The 18,341-nt window shown below is 41.8% G+C and overlaps 1 protein-coding gene, 1 long non-coding RNA gene and 1 other non-coding gene across 5 annotated transcripts in view; 1 reads left to right on the top strand and 2 right to left on the bottom strand.

Moving 5' to 3' along the window:
* MTUS1 (microtubule associated scaffold protein 1) overlaps positions 1-18,341 on the top strand; it is a 189,047-nt gene that overhangs the window by 118,100 nt on the left and 52,606 nt on the right. Inside the window, exon 1 of one of the 3 annotated variants that reach the window (XM_005887162.3) lies at positions 2,936-3,349. The exons of the other annotated variants lie outside the window; for them this stretch is intronic. Within the exon in view, the coding sequence (XP_005887224.1) occupies positions 3,229-3,349 (121 nt within the window). The 5' untranslated portion in view covers positions 2,936-3,228. Of the gene's footprint in view, positions 1-2,935; positions 3,350-18,341 lie in introns of those variants that run through there. 3 annotated transcript variants of the gene reach the window in all.
* On the bottom strand, positions 3,501-8,196 carry LOC138985935 (uncharacterized). The gene is made up of 3 exons (XR_011462863.1): positions 8,086-8,196; positions 5,437-5,541; positions 3,501-3,636 (listed from the first exon to the last, which is right to left on the bottom strand). It is a non-coding gene; the product is annotated as an uncharacterized lncRNA (long non-coding RNA).
* On the bottom strand, positions 12,313-12,438 carry LOC138986004 (U6atac minor spliceosomal RNA). The gene has a single exon (XR_011462955.1). It is a non-coding gene; the product is annotated as a U6atac minor spliceosomal RNA (small nuclear RNA).

Below are 18,341 nucleotides of genomic sequence, written 5' to 3'. Positions count from 1 at the left end.
TGTTTGAATCTACTGTGACAGTGTAACACATTGACTGCCAAACACTTTTATCATCCATAACATACCTTCTTTAGTTTTTAAAGCCTTGCTGCTGCTAAGTCACTTCAGTCGTGTCCGACTCTGTGTGACCCCATAGACGTCAGCCCACCAGGCTCCCCCGTCCCTGGGATTCTCCAGGCAAGATCACTGGAGTGGGTTGCCATTTCCTTCTCCAATGCATGAAAGTGAAAAGTGAAAGTGAAGTCGCTCAGTCGTGTCCGACTCTTAGCGACCCCATGGACTGCAGCCCACCAGGCTCCTCCATTCATGGGATTTTCCAGGCAAGAGTACTGGAGTGGGTTACTCTATATGATTATTTATTCATTATTTTTCTTTATTTGTGTCATTAATAGAAACTCAGTTCATATCATGGGCTTTTTATAAAGCTATTCTACCACTTAAACTTTTTTTAAAAAAAAACTTCATTTTAATGACTCTGTGATCTTACTCCTAATTTTTATAACTAATTACATTTTTCTCATTTAAGTACTAGAAGTTCCTTAAATTTTTCCTTACGTCCTCTTAAATTAAGACTTTGTATAATTAAAGATGAACACTTTCTTATCTTTCTTATATTTCTATATTTGGTATAAATTCAGAAATGACAGTGTGTGTACACGTAACTGATCAAAGAAGTAATCAAATTATTTGATCTTTCTGAACCAGTTTTAAAATCTGTGCTTCCCCAACCCCCCAGAAGTGTGTGTGTATCTATCTATCTATATATATAAAATAAAAATTGTTGTAACCTTGCAATTATTGCTGATTGATTATTTAAAAGAGTGCATGCATAAAAAGCGTTTAGGAGTGTGCCTGGCATATAGCATATTGTATGAGTTGGCTGTTTATCAAGTGTCAAGGCTGCCTTTTTGCTTTGGTGCACTTGTGCTGAACCGCCACCAGGCAGCAGACTTGTGTTTGGGAAAGAATAGAAACCCTGCTTGAGCTGTTTTTAGTCTTTCCCTTTTTCCCTGTGTGTGTGTGTGTGTGTGTGTGTGTACACGTTGCTGTAGAAACGGAACTACTCCTTCTGACTTTTGACTTTTCCTTTTGACTGGCACTGCTTCTCTTTATTCTTATAGTTCCTAGCTGTGCTGTTTTTTGGCTTTGGGCTTTTTGCCTTTGAAGGAAGAGCTCCCCAGAGGATGGGAAACACCGAAAGCCTCCCAGAGCCACAGGGCATCACTCACAGGGAGAAGCAGAGAGCCATGCTCTGCTGTTTAGAAAGATCATTAGCAACATAACTTTTCATATATGTGGTGTAGCTTAGGTAGTTCAAGTAGACATTGTAATAAATATAACGAATTGATGGCATGTTGCTATTTTCTTCTTTTGGAGTAGTCCGTCTAAAGGATTTCCCTTTCAACCAGGATAGAGTTTACTATTACTTAACTAACAAAAAACTAAACAAAACAAAAAACATGTAAAGAGGGTGGTGTCATGTCTATTTTTAATAATATCAGTGTTTAGTCTTCTATTTATAATTTTAATGCTGGTTTTTAATCTTAGTTTTTACAAGTGTTTTTTTCTTGGTGGGGAGCAGGAAGGACAGTTGGTCGTGGCAAATTAATTTGCTTTTTAATAAAAACTGTGATAAAGTGAAGAAGCAATACCTAAATGTAGCTTTTCCAGACTTTAATTCCTTGGTTAACAAGACCCCTCGACTGTATATGAATAGGTTGTAGCTTGCCCACAGAGGCTGGGTGGGGGTTGAGGGGGCGGGTGGGGTGAGTGCAAAGGGAGAAGGAATTACTCAGAATTTCCTTTCCTGCCTGTCTCCTCCACTCGTCACACCCTGAACACTCTAGAGAATTTCTGAAAGAGTAACTGTGTCCTGCACATTCTCATAGCATCTATTAGTTATTTATGGTCAACAGCCACATTTATTTCTGTTATCAAGCCTTGGAAATCTAGGAAACATGCATAGATCATTTTTTTTTTACATATTGTTTTCTTATACTTTTTAAAATTAAAATCTATCAAGAGTTTGGGCTCTTCCTGGTTTAATAATATTAGCTTCACCTAAGTGAGCATTTTGCGGGTGCAATTCTCTTTTATGTCCACGCCTTTCTCCTGCAACTTCTTTTAGTTTTTGCCATTATATTTTAATGTACTTTTTACCAAGGACTCTACTCAAGTAAACATTTGCTAGATCTCAATTCTTACTGATACACAATAATCTCACCTTCCTGGTGTTCCTAATCTCAAAACACTACTATTCTTGAGAGGTCGCCTGATATTCTGTAAGTGCAATGAGTCAAGCAGTAAGTGGAGTCTTTAGAATACTGCTTGTCAGACTAATTTTTTATTCCTCTGGAACTATTAAATTATATCTGATAGAGGTATTGCATTAAACTTTAATTGTTGGTTATTAGTGAGGTCTCAAGAATATGAGTGGTAAAGTTGAACTTTAACCTTTACTCAATCTCTCATTAATACAGTAAAAAGATTTTTTTTTAGAAATATAATGGACCTACAGTGCTACCTTAGCTCCAGATGTTATAGTAGGCATCTTACTTAAAACTGTAACTGGGAACACATTTGTCTCAGGTATTAGGTTTCTATATAGGTTTATGTAAAATATCTGAAAAAATTCCCTGTGTTACTACTAGTGTGTGTGTGTGTGTGTGTGTGTATATATAATTACAGTTTAAATTATAGATATAATTACAATTTAAAAAACCAGAATACAGACTACTGTAATGAAGTCTTAATTCTTTATAATTACTAAATAAGTATTAGGCACGCCTTGAAGTAGTTGTTTCCCCTTAAGGATCCTCCAAGCCATCACTGAACCGGTGACATTATTGGTTGTTATGTAAAGCGCCTAAGACCACCCACTTTCTCCTCCCCTTCACCATCTCTGATGCAAACCATAACAACCCCATAGCATGTTCAGTGTGATGTCAGAGGCTGCTGACTGCTGGGGCTGCTAGGAGGAGTTGCTTCAGAGGAAGAGCATTGTTTCTGCAACATCTGGCGGTGGAAGCGGAAGCCAGAAGCACTTGGATAGCTCTGGGGCTTTTCTTTTGTGTGGGTGCGGTAAGCAGCGTCTGGCATGTAGGCATGTTTTCTCTCGCTGTGCTTCTTGGCCTGGGAGAAGAGTGCAGGGTTGGAAAAGACAGTATGTGAGAGCCCGTGTGGGAGCTGGTTCTTCTGTGACATTTTCTTTCCACCTGCTCTGAAGACATGTTGTTGTCGCCCAAGTTCTCCTTGTCCACCATTCACGTCCGGCTGACTGCCAAAGGGTTGCTGCGGAATCTGCGACTTCCTTCAGGGTTTCGGAAAAGCACTGTTATTTTCCACACAGGTTTGTCTGGCACACCTCTCTCCGTACTGTTACACTGGGTGGGGGGGCTCCTCGGTTACCTTGCAGGTGCTTATCAGAAATCTCCTAAGGGGACAGATTATTGAGGAAAGAAAGCTCTAATGGGAGAACCAGGCATAATTTGTCAAAATAAGCCGCTTTCTCTTGTGCTTCAACACATGTGCCTAGCACTTTTCCTTGTCTGCAAGCTACTGTCTGCTTGGCTTGTTCGTTGAAAGCCGAACTGTTGCCTGGATGCTCCCAGCTCTTTGCTCTGACACCAGCCAGATCTGGAAAAAAAAATCAGCACCTGTTCAGTTACATTTTCCTTCACATGATTTCGGAAATGGGAGACAGGTAAATCAAGACAACTAGCTCTCTTTCCTTTAAAGAAGGAGATGAAAAGAGAGGGTTCTGTAGTTTTTCGTTCTGTAGTTCCTCACTGAGGTTGTGACAGGCTGGTTTGGTATACTAAACGATGGCTGTGTTCTCAACATGCTGAAATAAAGCATCATAATGGTTGTGGGCAGGTAGGAAATGAACGGCAAATTAAGTTTTCCAAGCTTCATGGCGAAAATGTTTGCAAATCACAAGAGACTGCCTCTAATCTTCCTGCTTGTATCTGCTTTTTATTTTCTGTGCCTAGAGATGGAAATGAATGCAGAGTATATTTTAGGCACATGTCACCTGCCTGCCCACTTTGAGAGGATTCATTTGCCTCCTGTCGCTGCCTGTTGTTTGGATATAATTGCAACTATGGTCAATTAAGTTGATTTCATGGTATAAACACGGGGAGTGATGATCTTTTGAATCTGGGCTGGTTAGTGGTAACCGTGCTAGGATCCTCTGAGTATGTAAATATTGAGTAGATGTTGTTTTGTTCCCCATGAATGCCGGCTCTTCTGGGTCTTGTTTTCCATCTCTGTCCCCAGTGATTTTTCTCAGCTGACTGCTTTTAGTTTCCCCAGGGGCATCTCCCTGCCCTGTGGGATAATTCCCGTTTTTCTCCAGCACCTCTTCCTCGTGTTTCATAACTCCCCTTGACCTGTCACTGGAATCTGCCAGCCGGAATCTGCCAGCCTTTCCCTCTCGGTCTGAGCTGACAGCTGAAGGTAAATGGAACAAGTTCCTAGGGAAACAGTGGCTGTGTCTCTCCTAGCCTATACACCAGTCATTTTTCTCAACTTTAAAGAATAAAAAGGTGAAAAATAAAGATAAAAGGGTACCCTGTATTTGTAACAATCTGTAATCTAAAATAGCTCCCAAGTGGCTTTTAATTTTAACTTAAAAAAAAAAAATCAATCCACATTCCAAGTTAAAAAGAAAATCAGACAGTGCAGAAGGTTGTACAGTTCCAGGTGAGCCTCTTTATTACCCAGGCCCTGTGCCCTCTCCACAGATGCAGCCACGCTCGTGGGGGCTTGTTTATCCTTCCAGTAATTTTTCGAGTCATGTGTAAGCCCATGTAAGCTTTTTTACCCCTTTTTGTTTTACAGAAATGGAAGCATAATATATACTCTTTTATAGCTTACTTTTAAGCATGGATGTATCTTAGATTTGAATGTTAAGGCATTTATCTACCACGTGCGTTTTAGCAGTCATATAACATCCCATTGCTGACTGAGCCATGATTTAAACCAATCTTCCATTAGCAAACATTTTAGGTTGTTTCTACTGTTTTTATGAAGCAGATAGCTTTACAAAGGCAGCTTAAAACTTTTATTCCCAGAGTTTGACTAATAGTGACACTTGGGGCACATTTTATGTTTTGGATTTACATAAAAATATTTTTAACCATTCATTTGATGGCCATCATAGTTTCAGTGTACTTAAAGGTGATCTAGTTCTTCTGGTTTTACACCAGGAGGTTGGAGGCCCAGAGAATTAACTTGCCCAAGGACACACAGCCAGTGGCAGAGATGGGACTAAAACCTGGGACCTCTTGGTTTTGTTTTTTGTTTTTTTAGATTTTTTTCCAGCTGTGAATCTTGCTGTAATTCTGTTAGATCTAGTGAATAGCCATGATGGAAAAAAGAGTTTTGCATGTAGGAAGCATTTTATAATTAAGTAAAGAATATAATTCTACTTACCCCAGAAAGAATCTTTTATGAGCTTATCCATTTTGCACAGCTACAGGGTCTGAGAAACCTTCCAATAAAAAATAGATTGAAGTAGTCACATTTCTTCTTATCCACCTGGGTTGAAAACAGTAGAAAAAGAGGTGGTGTTGCTATTGGTTGCTGCACTGACCGTGGTATTGGCCTGGATTCCAAGAGCCCAGGGTTGTAGCCTCGGTTCTGCTGGTAACCAAGTCAGTGACCTTGATCACTTAACCAAACAGGGATACAGAATAAAGGAATCAGACGAGATGATTTCCAAGGTCCCTTCAACCTCAAATTCTCTGAATTCTGGCTCCAGATTTAAAAGTCCTTGATGTGTTACTGACACCTGAAAATTATTCTTATCTAAACGAGTTCTCTGCTTATTTCCCAAACTCAGCAAATACTGATTTCTTTCTCTTCACACCATCGTTGTTTGGCCCTTAGTATATCCTCAAAGCCCCCATTGTTCTTTCTCATTTAACCACAATTCATGGGTTGCAAGAATCTATGACTCTGTCTTGTAAAATCCCTGTTGTTTTTACCCTCTCACTATTCTGCGGGCATGCTCAGTCACTCCAGTTGTGTCTGACTCTTTGCGACCCCAAGGACTCTAGCCCACCAGGCTCCTCTGTCCATGGGATTCTCCAGGCAAGCATACTGGAGTGGGTAGCCATGCCTTCCTCCAGGGAAGCTTCCTGACCCATGAATCGAACCAGGATCTCCTACATTGCAGGCAGATTCTTTACCAAGCTACCAAACTACCAAGGAAGCCCAGTAATATTGGAGTGGATTGCCATGCCCTCCTCCAGGGATCTTCCCCGAGTCTCCGATGGCTCCTCCATTGGCAGGTGGGTTCTTTACCATTGTACCACCTGGGAAGCCTTCTGCCTGCTCTAGTTCAGGCTTTATTATTAGGCTGAAGCATTTGAAATTGCTCTTCTCAGAGGTCAAATATCAACAGTTTTGTCATCACCCAGTCTAATACTTTGGAGCTTTTTGAAGGATTTTATAATTTTGGTCTTTGCCACCAACCAGCCTTTTCCCTGCTTCCAGATTATCTTTTCACATTGCAGGGTCAAGTCATTCATTTCATAAATAAGTATTTGTTAGACATGTCCTGTGTGGCAGGTACAATGCCAGATGCTGATATTGTAGCCAGGACTAACTCACACGTAGCCCCCTGCCTTCCCACAGCCCACAGTTTACCACGGAGTCAGGCAAAGACCATCAGACAGTCATGGTATGACATGGACTAGGTGTCCAGGCAGCTCCCGGCAGGTGAGGCTGACTCCCCAGGTCTTCCACGGGAAGAGCCATGTCAGCTGGGACCCCAGGATAGGAGGAATTAGCCAAGAAACAGAGGGTGTTCCAGGGAGAGAAAATAGCATGTGAAAGCCTGGAGGTGAGGAAAGCCTTGAAGGTGAGCTCCTTCAAGAAAATGAAAGAATTTTAACACATTGGAGCATGGACTGTGGAGGGGGAGCTGCCAGCAGTAAGGTGGTGGTTATAGGAGTCCAGATGGAATGGGCCCTTTTACCAACCTTTGCTGAGGGCGCTGTGTGCTGTAATATTAATAAATTGATTGGCAAAGTGTGCTGTCCAGTCCAGGATACAATTTCCTCTGTTAAACAGACGCAAGGAATGAATTTGAATGTGTCAGTTTGGGGTGATGTTGCAGGACGTCCAGAGTAGGCGAAGACGGTAGCATCCCAGGAGGGCCCACACCTGCTAAGAGGGCCCAAAGTGGTTTCACTGACTTCACCAAAGCACCCGGTTCAGCGTAGCTCAGAATTTTGCCTCAACGTATTCATTTCCATCTTATGAGTCAGCAGAGGGAAAGGAATCATCTCTGTAGAAATATTTCTTGCCTCCAGTTCTGTTGGAATCTGGGTTTTCTGTGCAGCTGGGGATGAGATACTTGTACTCATTATTATGAAAAGTGCCAGTTTGAACCTCAGAGTTGATATTCTCACTGACCTAAGTGAAGGCAATTCACTGCACTAAGAAAATTCTTTCTGCTGAGCTAGTAAGAGTAAAAAGCAATTACTCTAAGCAAAGAGGGGAGGTATGTATTTACACATACTCTGAGGAAAGGTAAGAGGAGTATTATTAATAACACAAGATATTTTCATTTACTTGAAGCCACACTAAAGAGAACCATTTTGCCTAGGTATTTGGTAAGAGTGAGGCGGAACAGGATTAAGTGTTCAATTAGAACGAAAGTCATTGTAGTGTTCTTATGTTTGGTGTTCACTTTTCAGACCGTCCAACAGAAATGCTTTTAAAATAGTTTTATTTATGTATTTTTTGCTGTGTGTGGTCTCTGTTGCTGCAAGGGCTTCTCATTGCTGAGGCTTCTATTGTTGCAGAGCACACGCTCTTGGGCACCCTGGCTTCAGTACTTGCGGCATGTGGACTCTGAAGATGAACTCAAGAGTTGTAGTGCACAGGGCTTAGTTGCTCCGCAGGATGTGGGATCTTCGTGGATCAGGGATCGAACCTGTGTTTCCTGCACTGGAAACATATTTACCACTGAACCACCAGGGAAGCCCCAGAAATGCTTTTAGGTGCAGTTTGTTAAGACAGCGTGGCTTAAAAGGAGTTTATTTGTCTCACGTAGCAAGAAGCAGCTCTTACCTTGTTCAGAGGCTCAGCAATGTCAGGATTAACACCTATGCTCTTTTCTTAGCCTTTTTCTCATGAATGTTGCCTCATGATCTCACAATGGCTGCTGCAGGCAGCAAAAACAAGACCCTGGGAAGGGGCAGTGCCCTATCACTCATGCTTACATCTCATTGGCTAAATCTCAGTCACATGGCTGTTTCTACCTGCAAAGGAAGCTGGGAAATTGAGTGTTTCACTTCTCCAATCTCTGTAGTGCATGCAGGTAAAGAGAGATTAGAGCCCTATTACAGCAACTGCCACAGAGAAGGCAAAACTAATTTCTCAAAAGCTAATACTGATAGCTTATAAATAAGGGCAGTATATCATTTAACAAGTTGAATCTTGCAACACACCTCATCGTTTCTTCTCTTTTAGGATATGAATTTTTTTTGGTAATGATCACCTAGTTTGTAGCTATGTTAATTGGATACTTTCAAGTTATTTTATGGTTTGGACATAGAGGTTAATATTTGATTTTGCTCTCTTAAATGAAATAATTTTCAGTTATAGTACACTGAGAAAGAATGTTCTCAACATTAAATGTGGTTTTATGTATTTTAAATGTGTCAATAAAAGATATATTTTATTAGGAACATACATGGTGGAACTCATGGTCATGCATTAAGGTGATGCTAAATTTTAATTTCTCTGTTTCTCTCACACATCACAAAATATAGAAGCCAGTGAAAGCATTTTAGAAAGCTTCCATAAAATAACTATATATAGTTAGAATTTTTTGTAAGAAATTAAAATATTCAGTCATTTGTATAATGCAAAAAGACATCAAAAGGATCAAATTCAAGAACAATAGAAGAGAGATATGGCCTTCCACCACCCGCTTTGTTATCGCTTCTGTGAATCCACAATTTTCTTTGCAGTTTCCTGGAAAGCAGCTTTGAAAGTTACACTGGCCTCATGCCACATCGATAAGCATTTACTAAGAACTGGTTTTGTGAGTGGCATTATGTTAAAAATGTCTTGGCATAGATTGATACTGAACTCTTTGGTATGGCAGTCTTACAGCTTCAGCTTTGCTATGACATTAAAATGTGCCCTTTCATAGTTATTGCAGTCTATTTAAGAGAGCAGTGATATGTTAAATGAATTTTTACTCATAATAGGTAATATTTTGATAAGCCTTTAGAAGTTAGATGTTGAAAGAAAAAGGTAAAGTTTTACCATGCCAAATTGTGCTTTAATGTGGCATCTGTTTTCATATAAACATAGAAAATAAACCATACAGTATAGTTTGAAGTTGGATTCAGAATGGGAAGGAAAACAGTGTTTTTCATCTGGAAAAAATGGAAGAATGTGGCACGGGAAACATATATAGTAAATGCTTATTTAATTAGAAACATTGAAATATTTAGGTTGAATTTTAGATATTAGAGAATCACCCTACACATGAAATAATACAGATTATGGTACTTTTTATTAGCTCTAAAGCATGTTTCACAGCTAGTAATAGTGTTTTATTAATAGTATGCACATTACTGTTTTCTTAGGTAAAAAGACAACAGGTGTGTTTTTAAATGTATCCAAAATTGGACATTATTTTTCTTATTTGACTTAGGTAATACTTTGGGTTATTTCAGTACCTGAGAAAGAAAGAGTTAGTTCAGTCATGTCCGACTCTTTTGAGATCCCATGGACTGTAGCCCGCCAGGCTCCTCCGTCCATGGGATTCTCCAGGCAAGAGTACTGGAGTGGGTAGCCATTCCCTTCTCCAGGGGAATCTGCTGGACCCAGGAATCAAACTTAGGGCTCCTGCACTGTGGGCGAAATTTTACCATCCGAGCCACCAGGGAAGCCCTAGCACATGAGAGTCCTTTATAAAAGGCATCAATTATGTAGCTCTGGGTAACTTTAATACCAATAAAGCTTTTTGCATGAGAGACTGGGCTTTTTCCTATTGTTCCTTGTTACTTGAATTTTAGACATCTCATACTCAAATTATTTTTCCATAACTGGTTAATATTTTGAGAACAACATTCTCTTTTTATTTATTATTTATAGTATCTGTGCTGTGCTTAGTCGCTCAGTCGTGATGGACTCTTTGCAACCGCATGGACTGTATCCCGCCAGATTCCTCTATCCTTAGGGATTCTCCAGGCAAGAATACTGGAGAGGGTTGCCATGCCCTCCTCCAGAGGATCTTCCCAACCCAGGGATCGAACCCAGATCTCCCGCATGGTAGGCGGGTTGTTTACTGTCTGAGCTGCCAGGGAAGCCCATTTGTATTAGAGAAATTCCTAATGTTGAATGTTTTAATTGGCTATTCTAACTTTTGTTTCTACTGTCTATTAAAGGTAGTCTGTCATCTTTAATTCACAATAAGGAGATTTTTGACCCACTTTGGGGATTTATTTTCCCCACTCAGATCTTTTGTCTGCATGTGCCTTGTCAGCCCTGCTGCTCTGCTGGGGGCCCTGCTTGATGAAGAACACGTGATTGCACATGGCCGAGATGTTAGGGACACCGTCTGTGGCCGTGGAGCACTGACCCACGGGGCCTGGCCTCGCTGGCACAGTGGTGACATCACCTAAGCTGGCTAGCTCAAGGTGGAAAAGTCCAGAAAAGACAGTTTTAAAAATCTGACAAGGTACATGTGCTTGCAGTGGATACAGCAAGAAGGGCCATGTAGAGTTTTGTTTGTTCTTGTTTTGGAAATGGTTCCTTGTGGTGACAGAGTGTTATTCTTGGTGCCGTGTTCATCCATGTGGTAAATTTAAAGGGTCTTGGCGCATGCCGTCATCGCTGAAATCAACAGCACAGCTCGGCTTTGTGATGCCAGGCATCTTCTCAGGTTCCTATTATGATTCTTCAGACAAAATGATCCTTCAGACAGAAACAAAATGAAAGTTCATATGACGGCTCGCATTTAATATTTCCCGTCATTTGCCTTAGTAACAGAGAGAAAGCCAGTCCTGGAGCTGCTATCCTGTGAAGTGACACCTCAGTCACATCTATATCTTCTTCCTTGTGCTCTGAGGATAGTGAAAGTGAAGGTTGCTCAGTAGTGTCCGACTTCTCTGCAAGCCCATGGAATTCTCCAGGCCAGGATACTGGAGTGGGTAGCCTTTCCTTTCTCCAGGGGATCGAACCCAGGTCTCCCACATTGCAGGTAGATTTTTTACCAGCTGAGCCACCAGGGAAGCCCAAGAATACTGGAGTGGGTAGCCTATCTCTTCTCCAGTGGCTCTGCCTGACCCAGGAATCAAACCGGGGTCTCCTGCATTGTAGGTGGCTTTTTACCAACGGAGCTACCAGGGAAAGACCTATCCAGTTTGTTCATATACATTGTAAACAAGTATAACAAGAGACGCTTGTTCCTTATTTTAAGTTGAGATAAAAATTCAGATTTTCTTCCCCTACTATGAAATTCATGTTTCAGATGAAATTTTTGCTTGTTAGATGATTAAAAATATTTTCATTTGGCATCTTTGGAATTTTTAATGTTACAGGCATGAAATTTTACTACTTGCAGGTATTCGCAGTATGCTCTTCTAGTCCTGAAACAAATCCAGAAACTTAACATAGTAAGGTGCACTTCTATTATTTAGAAACAAACTGATGGAAAATTAGTCAACAAATTGACGGAACTGATACTTTCTTAAAAGTATTTCTGAAAAAAAAATTTTTTTCAAATGTAATGAATTTCTGTTAACTTTTATTTACAGTTGGTAGTCCATTTTAAGAACATGAGAAATGTGCTTTGCTTTCCCTGCCAGCCACATGGAAAATGTTTAAGATCAAGTTTGGTTGGTTTTTCAGGAAAAGTTGTCTAAGCAATAATTATCCTGAAATAAGAGTATTTAATAGGAATATGCCTTCTATCCTGTAATCTACTTTTGAAATTAAAAAGTGAAACCATTTTACATGTGATACATGGCACTGCAGCAGGTCCAACAGTCTAGTACTATAAAATTTTAATAGGTGTCTTAAGGCACTCCTCCCCATCTGCCTCCAAAAGAATTAGCTTGGGTAATTTTAAAAGTCTAAACACCGTGCTTTGTTGAGCTTGAAATGTTCCACAGTAAGCAAATGCCATACCTACCTAGAAGTAGAAAAAAGTTACGTGTGGCTTCTACATTATGATTACTAAGAACACTTCTAGAGCAAACTCATAGTGAAAGGAATATTGAAAAGGTTTATACAAATTTAAGCTAATAACACTGATTTGTTTCTTAGTTTGTTTACTTAAATACTGGTTAGATGCCACGAAGCAAGTGTCAGCACCTTAACTATAATAGGCATGTTGTTAGGCTTGAGGGCTTCTTCCACTCTTGTCAAGGCGGATGCTAACTTCCTCCTTTCGTACCACACTGAGTAATGATTTCTTATAAAATCTTGGTAAGATCGTCTAGATTTCTGTGGATCTGCAGTTCATCAGACCGGGAAAGTGTGTGTTAGTGGGCTTGCACTGTGTGTGCTGTGTTTAGTCGTGTCCGGCTCTTTGTGACCCCATGGACTGTGGCCCACCAGGCTCCTCTGTCCATGGGGATTCTCCAGGCAAGAGTATTGGAGTGGGGTTGCTGTGCCCTCTTCCAGGGGATCTTCCCAACCCAGGGATTGAACGCAGGTCTCCCACATTGCAGGCAGATTCTTTACCATCTGAGCCGCCAGGGAAGCCCTGGCTTGTATTAGGGGCAGCATCTGGGACAAGGGGAAGTAAAGAACCGATTTGCTCCTGGGGAAAACACCCCAGCTGACAAGTCCGTTTGGAAAGCCTTATGGGGCTGGTGAGGCTAGAATAGCATCTTTTTGGAGAATGAGGAGCAGGGTATTAGAGTGTAGGATGCCTGCCCACCGGGTCCCTCGGCCCTCTCTCTGATTCTCACGTGCTAATCTGCTCCTCTGTGTGTTACCTCTGAGCTGCAAACTATGACTTACCCAGGAGTCCTCTTGATCCAGGTGCTCTGCCTCGTAAACACATTCGTCATTTCCTGCCGGTTCTCACTGCCCTGGCCACGAGTCCCTGCCCGACCCCGGGCTTCCCTTTGCTCACCCCCTCAGGTCTCCCCCTTGCCCTGCGTCTCCAGGCCCTTGCTCAGCACTGCTCTGGGTCTCCTACCAGGATAAACCTTGTATGGCACTCCTGTCTAGCCCGTTTCTGCTTCCAGCCACATCCTCTTACTTTAACCTCAGGAGTGCTTTGCTGTCAGCACTGAACGTCAGGACCTCCAGGGCTCCCATACTTCTCCGCCTTGGTGTTTTCTGCTCTCATATCTGTCTGCCAGACGTACAGACATCCATCCACACTGTGTCTCCAGCACCCTTTCTTGCTGGTCGCAGATCCACGTGTTCCCCCCATCTTCTCACTGCACTGTGTGTACGTAATTCTCTTTCCTAATTAGCATATGGCCATCGGCAGTGGCCTGTTTCTGTCTCTGCGGCGTAAAAGTCCGGGACCAGCTTGCTAGAGGCACATCCAGCAGACATTTGCTGAAGGCACAGGGGTCATGTGGATCATTGTTTCAGAACTGGATGCTCCCTCTTATCAGAGCACATATTTCCAGGTAGTCCACATTTAAGACCTCGTTGTCATGGAATTTCTCCCTCAGCATAAACTGCTATCCTCAACTGCTGAGCAAACACTGACAGAAAGAGCCTGTGGAGAGACAGGTGTCCCAGGAAGTGTTTCAGACGAGGAGGTTCAGATTAAAGTAGAAAGACGACTGGCCAAGCTTGTTAGCTCACTGCTTGTGTTTTATTAACCCACAAGCCTTCGTTGTCAAGGCAGTAATGTAGCGGAAGGCACATGCCCGCCAGTGACCATCACCTTTGCAGATAGCTGTGTGTGTGAGTTAAACAGGAAGAGCTGACTATCACACACAAGATGTCTTCGTGTATCTTTGTAGGGCACCGCCCTCTTATACCTGCTTCCACCACCCCCAAGACACCAGGCAGGTCCACCTGCCCACAGCAAAGCCACACGGTAGATTTTGATAAACATTTGGTGAGTAAATGAATAAGAAATCAATAGGTATATGAAACAAATGTTAGTTACTGAAGGCTACGTATAGTTTTTCATTCGAGTCAAGGCAACCTCTCCTCGTAGGTCATGTCTCTTGCTTGATTTTAATATTCAGAAAGCCAGCAGATTCTGTCAGTGGCTTGTTCTTGCCTTAGAATGGTTGTATCCTCAGCAGCTAGGTTAGTCCCTGTCTGAATGGTTAAGTCTTTCAGAAATAAGTGTTTTGCCTTGAGGGGAGGGGGGGCGGGGGTCTGTGTGCCTAAGTGACTGAGCCTGAAATATGGGCCTGTTCTTCCTTCAACTGTTTTCTTTAAGAGGATGATAAATAAGTTCTTTAGGCTGGTTTGAAATTTTATTAAATTGAGATTTCTGAGTAGAAAGAACAAGGAGAGTAAACAGTGTTATCCAGCTATTTTTCAAGTGAGCAAATGTCCTGGACTCAGGACTTTGGTTTTCCTGATGGGGGTTTCAGTTTCATTGGAGTGAAGTCCAGGAAGGTCTGATCAGACACACAGTGGTAATTATCTTGTCAACATGCATCTGAATCTATGTGAAAGTTAACATTTAGTTTTAAGATTTCTGAGTAAGTTGATTCTTTGCAATTAGCCTCTTAATGGAGATAATAAATGAGATTTTTTTAGTTTTAAATAGTTGTATTCTCAAAATGGTAACATGTTAATAAAGGGAACACAAGGGCAAAGTTTGGTTCATATTAAGCTAACTTGCTATAATAATGAATCCGGTAGGATTTAAGGGAAACTGTTGATTTTTGGCATTACAAAGTACTCTGTTTATGAGCACTGGGGCTTTGAGCATCATTGGAGGTTTTTGCATGGTCTCTGATCCTCCATTCGTCCAGGGGTGAGGAGGGAGGGAAGGATGCTCAAACTGGGTCATCAGCTGTCATGTGGTACATCTGTGTCCTCAGGGAGCACAGTATATGGAGCGGAAGATTGAGGTCACAGCGTGCTTTTCCAGCTCTAGGTAGAGGGCAGTCTGTATGCTTATTTGCTCTTAGGTTAAAACTTGAAGATATGTAAATCTATTCTGAGAATTCACATTCAATAGAAGCTGCATTATTTAGATTTCTGCCCAGATTCCCCATAGAAAAAACATGGATTGACTGTTTGCTTGATGGTTAAGTGTTAAAGACTGAAGCTCAGAATTCATTTTAACCACCTTTAAAAAATATTACATTTTAATTTTGAGTAGGTAATATATTTGTTGTAGTTGTTTTAGTCACTAAGTCATGTCTGACTCTTTCTGTGACCCCATGGACTGTAGCCTGACCTCCTCTCTCCATGGGATTTTCCAGACAAGAATACTGGAATGGGTTGCTATTTTCTCCTCCACGGGATCTTCCCAACCTAGGGATGGAAACTGAGTCTCTCACATTGTGGGCAGATTGGTTCAGTTCAGTCACTCAGTCGTGTCAGACTCTTTGCGACCCCATGGACTGCAGCACACCAGACTTCCCTGTCCATCACCAACTCCCAGAGCTTGCTCAAACTCATGTCCATCAAGTCCATGATGACATCCAACCATCCCATCCTCTGTCGTCCCCTTCTCCTCCCACAGTCAATCTTTCCCAGCATCAGGGTCTTTTCCAATGAGTCAGTTCTTCGCATCAGGTGGCCAAACTATTGGAGCTTCAGCTTCAACATCAGTCCTTCCAATGAATGTTCAGGACTGATTTCCTTTAGGGTGGACTGGTTGGATCTCCTTGCAGTCCAAGGGACTCTCAAGAGTCTTCACCAGCACCACAGTTCAAAAGCATCAATTCTTCGGTGCTCAGCTTTCTTTATAGTCCAACTCTCATATCCATACATCTACTACTGGAAAAACCATAGTTTTGACTAGACGGACATTTGTACGCAAAGTAATGTCTCTACTTTTTAATACCTGTCTAGGTTGGTCATAGCTTTCCTTCCAAGGAGAAAGGGTCTTTTGATTTCATGGCTGCAGTCACCATCTGCAGTGATTTTGGAGCCCCCCAAAATAAAGTCTATAACTGTTTCCATTGTTTCCCCATCTATTTGCCATGAAGTGATGGGACCGGATGCCATGATATTAGTTTTTGAAATGTTGAGTTTTAAGCCAACTTTTTCACTCTCTTTTTTCACTTTCATCAAGAGGCTCTTTAGTTCCTCTTCACTTTCTCCCATAAGGGTAGTGTCATCTGCATATCTGAGGTTACTGGTATTTCTCCCAGCAATCTTGATTCCAGCTTATGCTTCATCCAACCCGGCATTTCGCATGATATATTCTGCATATAAGTTAAATAAGCACGGCGACAATATACTGCCTTGATGTACTCCTTTCCCTATTTGGAACCAGTCTGTTGTTCCATGTCCACTTCTAACTGTTGCTTCCTGACCTGCATACAGATTTCTCAGGAGGCAGGTAAGATGGTCTGATATTCCCATCTCTTGAAGAATTTTCCATAGTTTGTTGTGATCCACACAGTCAAAGGCTTTGGCATAATCAATAAAGCAGAAGTAGATGTTTTTTCTGGAACTCTCTTGCTTTTTCAACGATCCAGCAGATGTTGGCAATTTGATCTCTGGTTCCTCTTCCTTTTTAAAATCCAGTTTGAACATCTGGAAGTTCACGGTTCATGTACTATTGAAGTCTGGCTTGGAGAATTTTGAGCATTACTTTGCTGGTGTGTGAGATGAGTGCAATCATGTGGTACTTTGAACATTCTTTGGCAGATTCTTTACCACTGTGCTATTAGGGAAGCCTGCAATGCATTTGCCTTGTGTTTTAAAAGTATTTAAAAGTGCACTAGAACACCTTTATATCGATCTGGTTCCTGTTGTCTTCTCTGAAAAGGTAAACACCGTTGGTACTTTCATATATATTATATGAAAGCTTTGTTATGAATTTATAAGCAAAAAAGTACATACCTCTTGATACAATGAGACACATCATCTACATTGCTCTTGACCGTGTTTTTTTCATTTAACACAGAGAGCTTTCTATTTGTGTGTTACAGCTGTGATGTTCCATTGTATAAATGTACCGTTAAATAAATGTACATTTATTTAAGCACACCTCTACTTATGGACGGGCTTCCCTAGTGGCTCAGATAGTAAAGAGTCCACCTGCAATGTAGAAGACCTAAGTTTGATCCCTAGGTTGGGAAGATCCCCTGAAGGAGGACATGGCTACCAACTCCAGAATTCTTGCCTGGAGAATCCCTTGGACAGAGGCATCTGACGGGCTACAGTCCATGGGGTCACAAAGAGTCGGACACGACTGAGCAACTAAGCACAGCGCAGCATGGCAGCTTCTGCTTCATTTGGGCTTCTTTGGTGGCTCAGCTGGTAAAGAATCTACCTGCATTGTGGGAGACCAGAGTTCAATCCCTGGGTAGGGAAGATCCCCTGGAGAAGGAGCGGCCACCCACTCCAGTATTCTGGCCTGGAGAAATCCATGGACTATATAGTGCATGGGGTCACAAAGAGTCAGACACAACTGAGTGACTTTCACTTCACTTCACTCCTTATGGACATTTGGGCTGTTTTTTTTTTTTTTTTTTTATCTTTTCTCTGCAAGCAAGTTTGCACTGAAGTGAAGTGAAGTGAAGTTGCTCAGTCGTTTCCGACTCTTTTTTTTGCAATCCCATCGACTGTAGCCTACCAGGCTTCTCTGTCTATGGGATTTTCCAGGCAAGAATACTGGACTGGGTTGCCATTTCCTTCTCCAGGAGATCTTCCCAACCCAGGGATTGAACCCGGGTCTCCTGCATTGTAGGCAGATGCTTTACTGTCTGAGACCCCTTATTAGGTGTCATTTTAACCCCATGTAGGATTCATAAGAGAATATATTCTTCCCTACTAGCTGTGACTCCAACAGTTTGTGCTAGGATGTGTTAGAGAAGCCGTATCAGCAGGTTTTATATTCTTAAACCTCCATCTGGGGTATGACACTATGCAGGCAGACATCATCAGAGTCATTTTAAATGTCTGAACGAGATTCTCCATGGTAGCATTGAAAACTGCATCATGATGTCCATGATAATTTCCAGTGATTTCTATCACTTTCTGAGGCAGAGTGGGGTTTGAATTCTAGGTGTGGCGTTTGGGGGTTTTCATGGCTGGACCTTTAGGAACCGTTGTTGGTATGCGAGGTTTCCTACTTTGAAATTCCAGTTCTACAGCCACTAAGAAAGCCTGAGAGAAAAAGAAGCTGGTACCTGGAGACTTAGAGTTTTCCTGAGGTGGTGGCTTACCTGCCCCCACCCCAA

This window comes from Bos mutus, chromosome 27, assembly GCF_027580195.1.
Source record: "Bos mutus isolate GX-2022 chromosome 27, NWIPB_WYAK_1.1, whole genome shotgun sequence".
In the NCBI taxonomy this organism is placed as follows: Eukaryota; Metazoa; Chordata; class Mammalia; order Artiodactyla; family Bovidae; genus Bos; species Bos mutus.
Note: the sequence above shows the minus strand (reverse complement) of the source record. Positions and strands in the feature narration are given on the sequence as shown.